At 48.7% G+C, this 7,238-nt stretch overlaps 2 protein-coding genes across 2 annotated transcripts; both read left to right on the top strand.

Annotated features, from left to right (window-relative positions):
* Positions 1-4,025: 4,025 nt before the first annotated feature.
* Positions 4,026-4,337, top strand: LOC311125984 (histone H4; the record flags this gene model as incomplete). The annotated part of the gene is made up of 1 exon (XM_084200007.1): positions 4,026-4,337. One exon carries the CDS (start codon positions 4,026-4,028, stop codon positions 4,335-4,337), a length of 312 nt encoding a protein of 103 aa, XP_084056133.1.
* Positions 4,338-4,992: 655 nt separating this feature from the next.
* On the top strand, positions 4,993-5,367 carry LOC311125983 (histone H2B; the record flags this gene model as incomplete). The annotated part of the gene is made up of 1 exon (XM_084200006.1): positions 4,993-5,367. The coding sequence occupies one exon, from the start codon at positions 4,993-4,995 to the stop codon at positions 5,365-5,367; it is 375 nt and encodes a 124-aa protein (XP_084056132.1).
* Positions 5,368-7,238: the final 1,871 nt, after the last annotated feature.

Raw genomic sequence — 7,238 nt, 5'->3', positions numbered from 1 at the left:
AGTTTAGCATGGCGTCTATTCTGATGGTCTGCCCACTAGCCATTGGCATTGCCATTGAGATAGATGGGGCGGGTCTATAACCAATGACGCGGTATATTGTGACGCCTTAATGGGTTCTTAGTCGCAGTACTGCGGGAATTGGTTGCAGCCATTGCTGGGCTTGACATTTTTTCATATTTTAATGGGAAGTGTTAGGCTCGGCAGGGAGTACATTTTGGAGCGTTTCGCTCCGCCTTAAACCACTAGGAGCATAGCTCCCCTATGGGGCGGAGCTCCACGATATAGAACGATTAGTTACCGGAGTGTAACTCCAGTTCTATGAGTGGAGCGGAGCCCCATAGGACTTAAGGCCCTACCGACCCTCTCTAGTCTCGCTGAAGATAATATCTCGGGAGGCAGATTGAGGGAACGGGGTTCCTTATATAGGGACACCTGTACTCCTATTGGCTGTAGGTGTGTGCATAAATTTGCTTCAGGCTGTTCTGCCCTAGGGCAGAGGGTAAACCACTAGGAGCATAGCTCCCCTATGGGGCTCCGCTCCACTCATAGAACTGGAGTTACACTCCGGTAACTAATCGTTCCTTATATAGGGACACCTGTACTCCTATTGGCTGTAGGTGTGTGCATAATTTTGCTTCAGGCTGTTCTGCCCTAGGGCAGAGGGTAAACCACTAGGAGCATAGCTCCCCTATGGGGCTCCGCTCCACTCATAGAACTGGAGTTACACTCCGGTAACTAATCGCTGTCACTCTTGACTTTGGCGACTATTATTGCGCGTAAAGGGCCGGCGGCGTCCTATTGCGCATAAAGGGCCGGCGGCGTCCTATTGCGCGCGCACCGGGAGTTTGAGTTTTGGAGAGGCCGGGCCTCCCGTCCAATGGCCAACGGAGGAGGCCTGCGAAACGGGCCAATCGGGGTGGTGGGGAGATGGTGTCCAATCAGCAGGCGCCACTGCCGGCTTTATAAACTTCACATAGGCATTTCGAGGCTATACTCCCGACTGTCAGAGCAGCGCCATGGCCAGAACCAAGCAAACCGCTCGCAAATCCACCGGTGGCAAAGCCCCCAGGAAGCAGCTCGCCACTAAGGCTGCTCGCAAGAGTGCCCCGGCCACCGGCGGTGTGAAGAAGCCTCACCGTTACAGGCCCGGCACCGTGGCTCTGAGAGAGATCCGTCGTTACCAGAAGTCCACTGAGCTACTCATCCGCAAGCTGCCCTTCCAGCGCCTGGTGCGAGAAATCGCCCAGGACTTCAAGACCGACCTGCGCTTCCAGAGCTCCGCCGTGATGGCCCTACAGGAGGCTAGCGAGGCTTACCTGGTCGGCCTGTTCGAGGACACCAACCTGTGCGCCATCCACGCCAAGCGGGTGACCATCATGCCCAAGGACATCCAGCTGGCCCGCCGTATTCGCGGAGAGCGCGCATAAATGAGGATGACCTGAACTCGAATATCCCCCAAAGGCTCTTTTAAGAGCCACCTCCATATTTCCATCAAAAAGGCACAATTGTTCCATGTATACACGCACCTCTACATTAGCCACCATGTATGTTGTTCACTAACACGTCTAAAAGCTACGTATTGCACCTTTTTAGTTGCCTGAAGTCTAGCTTCAATGTTTGTGTGTGTATATACACAACCATCTGGCATCATCCACTTCCTTTGAACTATATAGTAACACAGTAAAATGCTTTACAAAGGAGGGGAAAAAGAAACGAGTGATAATATAGGCCGAATAGTAACAAGAATTGTGTTCAGATGAATAATTGACACTATTAGTTGTGTGTAATAATAGCCTTGCATGCAGTCCAGAAAAAACATTGCATGCCAACTTACTTTGAAAGTCCCATGTTGCAGTGCTGCTGAGAGACTCATGCAGAGGCCCAAACTTTACAATGGAGCACGGAGGCCATCTTGTGGTTAAATGTGGGTACTGCACCTCATGGTGAGTCCCTTTCAGCATTTGCTCTTTAGGCCAGCGTTTCCCAAACGCGGTCCTGGGGTCCACAAGGGGTGCGCGTTTTGCGTTTTGCCCTAGCACTCCACAACTGATTCTAATACTCCCAGCTTGATGATGATGAGTTGATTATTTGAATCAGCTGTGTAGTGCTAGGGCAAAAACTCCCAAAATGTGGCCCGAGTTTGGGAAACCCTGCTTTAGGCTAATACTAGCCTATTAGGATGACTTGGTTCGATCGCTTTAATGGCAACTGCTGAACTCTGGTTTCACTAATTACTTGTCCCAGGTCACCATTATGAATCCAATAGCAAAACAAATGTTTCAAAATAGCTCAATAGTGAAAAAAGGCCAGGAAATGATGGGTTCTCAGCAATATTTCACCAACAACCAATCACTATTCACGCATAGACATTAGGATCATCAACAAATATTCCTAAGTCATACTACAAAAGGGTTGTAACGAAATGGATTTGTCTGTTCAATGCAAGTTCAACGTCAAAGAAAAAGTGCATCACCACAACAAACGTGTCTTTAGATACACTGTAAAAAATGACTTTGTGGAATGTACTCAAGCTATTACAGTCAACAAAAGCACACGTCATATTGTTGAGTAGATCTTTTTGCTTGTTTTTATGAGTAGATAAGCTTGAGTAAGTTGAGTTGATGTGGTCCAATACATTGAGTAAAGATGATAGAGACGTAAAAAGGATTATATTACGTTGATTCGACTCAAATAGACATTGTGTTATTTTACCTGAATGATTCATCCTATTATGTATTTAGACCAACTTACTTTGGATTCACTCAATCACATCCCTTAAGAGAAAAGGTATCCGGACACCGGGAATCCATTTATTTAAACATCAACGGTTTGCAAAACATCTGTTATTATGAGTTGACAAATTACGTAATTGCAATCAACACTGCAGGTAAATCATGATTGCTGCAGGTAGGCAACACCGTAGAAATAGGAACTACAACACTAACAACAAGTGACATTTACTCCTGATGTACTGACTGACCTGTTGCAACCTCTACAACCACTGTGCTTATTATTTGACCCTGCTGGTCATCTATGAACGTTTGAACATCTTGGAGAAAAATGTGTGAAACCACTGCCTATATGAGGAGCTGTCGTTGTTTGTTTTATTACCACATACTTATGGAAATTGCACCGGTTGAGAGATGATGGCTCTCTTGTGCCTACGGTGAAGGGTACTTCTGATCCAGCAGGTGGTGCTAAGATCCCTCCCTATATGACTTGAATGATGAGTTGATTTATTCCTTATAGCTCCTAATGATTTTAAGGCCAGTGTTGGCAAACATTACTTGTGCTCCAGCAGGTGGCCATGACATCCCTCCCTATATGACTTGACTGACCAGTTAGTTGATGGACTCCTTATAGCTCCTAATGATTTTAAGGCCAGTGTTGGCAAACATGACTTCTGCTCCAGCAGGTGGCCATGAAATCCCCCCCTATATGACTTGACTGACCAGGTAGTTGATGGACTCCTTATAGCTCTTAATGATCTCAAGTGTCTGTGTTTTTATGTGGTTAGGAGTTTTGCTCACTGCGTGTCCCCCTTCCATTTCAGTGTTTCCCAACTCCAGCGGTAGAGTAGGCTACCCCCAACAGGACCCATTTTTCTTGTAGGCCTGGACAGCCACAGCTGATTGAACAACCTGTCACCTAAATTACCAAGTCCTCAATGAGTAGAATCAGGTGCAACAACAACAACAACAACAACAACAACAATATGAGGAGAGGGACACAGTGTACTAGCTGATCTCCCAGTTGTCACAGTTTGGCCTTGTGTTCCACATAGCCTATATCAGTATTTGAGTATGTTTCCCGCGCACGTTAGTTGCTTTCACGTCATCTTTGAAATCGCTCCTCCCTAGTCCCCTAGAACGAGCGCCCTCCCCTTTGCAACGCCTCCGAACATATAACAGAGGCGCGCTTTCTGTGCCGCCGGCCTCAATCAGGTCGACCAAACGCAGATAATAGCGCACCGCGCACCGGCGCTGAAATCATTCATTCACTTGAACTCAACTAGCGAACACACCATGTCCGGAAGAGGCAAAGGCGGCAAGGGACTCGGAAAAGGAGGCGCCAAGCGTCACCGCAAAGTTCTCCGCGATAACATCCAGGGAATCACCAAACCCGCTATCCGCCGTCTGGCTCGCCGCGGCGGCGTGAAGCGTATTTCCGGTCTGATCTACGAGGAGACCCGCGGTGTCCTGAAGGTGTTCCTGGAGAACGTGATCCGTGACGCAGTCACCTACACCGAGCACGCCAAGAGGAAGACCGTTACCGCCATGGACGTGGTCTACGCTCTGAAACGTCAGGGACGCACCCTGTACGGTTTCGGCGGTTAAACCCACTCTCTTCGGAACCTCAACACCCCGACTCGAACCCAAAGGCTCTTTTAAGAGCCACCCACATCCGCTTAAAATGGGCCCATTCCATGTAGTGTTATATATAACAAAAAATGTTTAGTATGCAATTTAGTAAGAAAGTATGAGCCACTTCGAGTGGACAGGGAGTATTAATTAGAGGATTCTAATGTCCCGTCCACTTTTAGCGCACAGAGGGAGGCCTATATCTGACAGTGGCAAAGTGTAAGAACGTTATTATTTTGGGTCAAGCAATAGTGGAATTTGGACAACATAAAGCAACCACGAGTCGGTAGACGTGGCTCGAAAAGAGGGGGACAGCGCGCACACACACACACACAGTCCAAAATGGGAGCCCTATGTCTGACGGTGCCAAAGTGGGCAATTCTATCACCAGCATTATTTGGCACAACAATCGTGCCATTTGGACACCTATTAAAGCCCCCCTTTTGAAACACACAATTCCCCATCGGTCACAGAGCATAGGCTATAGAGAGGAGGGAGGGAGGGAGGGAGGGAGGGAGCAAGCAAGCAGGGGAGTGTCTACGGCCGCTGACTTTGCTTAGCTTCCTCTTCATAAGACGGGTAAGCGCCCTTCACCCCCTCATTCGTTTCTGAGAAGCAACGAGACATCATCATGCCCGAGCCAGCAAAGTCAGCGCCCAAGAAGGGCTCCAAGAAAGCCGTCACCAAGACCGCAGGGAAGGGCGGCAAGAAGCGCAGAAAGTCCAGGAAGGAGAGTTACGCCATCTACGTGTACAAAGTCCTGAAGCAGGTCCACCCCGACACCGGCATCTCCTCCAAGGCCATGGGAATCATGAACTCCTTCGTGAACGACATCTTCGAGCGTATCGCCGGAGAGTCCTCTCGCCTGGCCCACTACAACAAGCGTTCTACCATCACCTCCAGGGAGATCCAGACCGCGGTGCGCCTGCTGCTCCCCGGTGAACTTGCCAAACACGCCGTGTCCGAGGGCACCAAGGCCGTAACCAAGTACACCAGCTCCAAGTAAACAGCGCATTTGGACTGCTCTACTAACCCAAAGGCTCTTTTAAGAGCCACCCACTCTGTCAGTAAAAAAAGCAATTCCATCGCCACCGAATGAATGCGTAGGTAGGCTGCGTTACATTGTATCATTGTTTAATGGGCGGCGCGCGCCGCCTCGGAGAGCGGCTACATTGTATCATTGTTTAATGGGCGGCGCGCGCCGGCTCGGAGAGCGGCTACATTGTATCATTTCCCCTGCCCGTTCCAGCGTAGGGGTTTAGCGCGCCTTTTTTGGTGTCTTTGCGCGCTGAATAGTAACCCATGTTTGTCGGCCTCTATTCCAGGTGAAGGCAATGTAAAATGGCACCATTTGACAAAGGGTGTAAATAAATAAATCAAAAAGGCAGTCTGTTGGGTTTGATTGGAAATAAATTCCTTTTATCGTCTAATGAGCAGATAGTCATTTTGAGTTGACTTCCTGAATCGGTAGGACACGGATGGAGTGAATGGATGCTCCATCATTGGACTATACCCTAATGATGTGAACGAGAATGATGATGGCAAGAATAAAAAGGTGGTGAATAATATGAATGTATATTATATATATATATATATATGAACGTAGCCCTTTTGGCCTACAGGTCATTTCCGGTCAAGGTCACATCATCCATATAGTCCCCTGTAGCTCAGTTGGTAGAGCACAGCGCTTGCAACGCCAGGGTTGCGGGTTCGTTTCCCACGGGGGGCCAGTATGAAAATGTACGCACTCACTTACCTGTAAGTGGCTCTGGATAAGAGCGTCTGCTACATGACTCAAAATGTCCATGTGAAGTGTAGTACATTTGAGTCACGTAGTGTATTTTCCTTCCTACACCACTCACGAGGCAACAGGATAAAAGGCAGTGGCTTCCACGTGACAAAGTGGGGATATGAATGTGTCTGTAGGCCAAGTCACAGTATAACACAGTGAAGGAGTTAGTGAGTGTGAGACTGAGAGAGAGAGACTATACAACAGGGAAAAGAAAAGAGGCCGCAATCAGCCTTCTGACCCACATGCACCTGCTGGGACTCTTCTCCCAGTCCAACCACATATGCAGCCCTTGTCCCACTTGGGGAGAGAGAGAGAGAGAGCGAGTGTGTGTGTGAGTGAGTGTGTGAGTGAGTGAGTGAGTGAGAGAGAGAGAGACTGAGTGAGTGAGTGAGAGAGAGAGAGAGTGTGAGTGAGTGAGAGAGAGAGAGAGTGAGTGAGTGAGTGAGTGAGTGAGTGAGAGACTCTGAGACTGAGAAAGAGAGACTATACAACAGGGAAAAGAAAAGAGGCCGCAATCAGCCTTCTGACCCGCATGCACCTGCTGGGACTCTTCTCCCGGTCCAACCACATATGCAGCCCTTGTCCCACTTGGGGAGAGAGAGAGAGAGAGAGAGAGAGAGAGAGAGAGAGAGAGAGAGAGTGTGTGTGAGTGAGTGAGAGAGAGAGAGAGAGAGAGACTGAGTGAGTGAGAGAGAGAGAGAGAGAGTGTGTGTGTGAGTGAGTGAGAGAGAGAGAGAGAGAGAGTGTGTGAGTGAGTGAGAGAGAGAGAGAGTGTGAGTGAGTGAGAGAGAGAGAGAGAAAGTGTGAGTGAGTGAGTGAGAGAGAGAGAGAGAGAGAGAGACTGAGTGAGTGAGAGAGAGAGAGAGAGAGAGAGAGAGTGTGTGAGTGAGTGAGTGAGAGAGAGAGTGTGAGTGAGTGAGTGAGTGAGTGAGAGAGAGAGAGTGAGAGTGAGTGAGTGAGTGAGTGAGTGAGAGAGTGTGAGTGAGTGAGAGAGAGAGAGAGAGAGAGAGAGAGAGAGAGAGAGAGAGAGTGTGTGTGAGTGAGTGAGTGAGAGAGAGAGAGAGACTGAGTGAGTGAGTGAGTGA

Source organism: Coregonus lavaretus (assembly GCF_964263955.1).
Source record: "Coregonus lavaretus genome assembly, contig: HAP1_SCAFFOLD_8008, whole genome shotgun sequence".
Lineage (NCBI taxonomy): Eukaryota > Metazoa > Chordata > Actinopteri > Salmoniformes > Salmonidae > Coregonus > Coregonus lavaretus.
The sequence above is the reverse complement of the archived record's forward strand: the minus strand, read 5'-3'. Positions and strand labels throughout refer to the sequence as shown.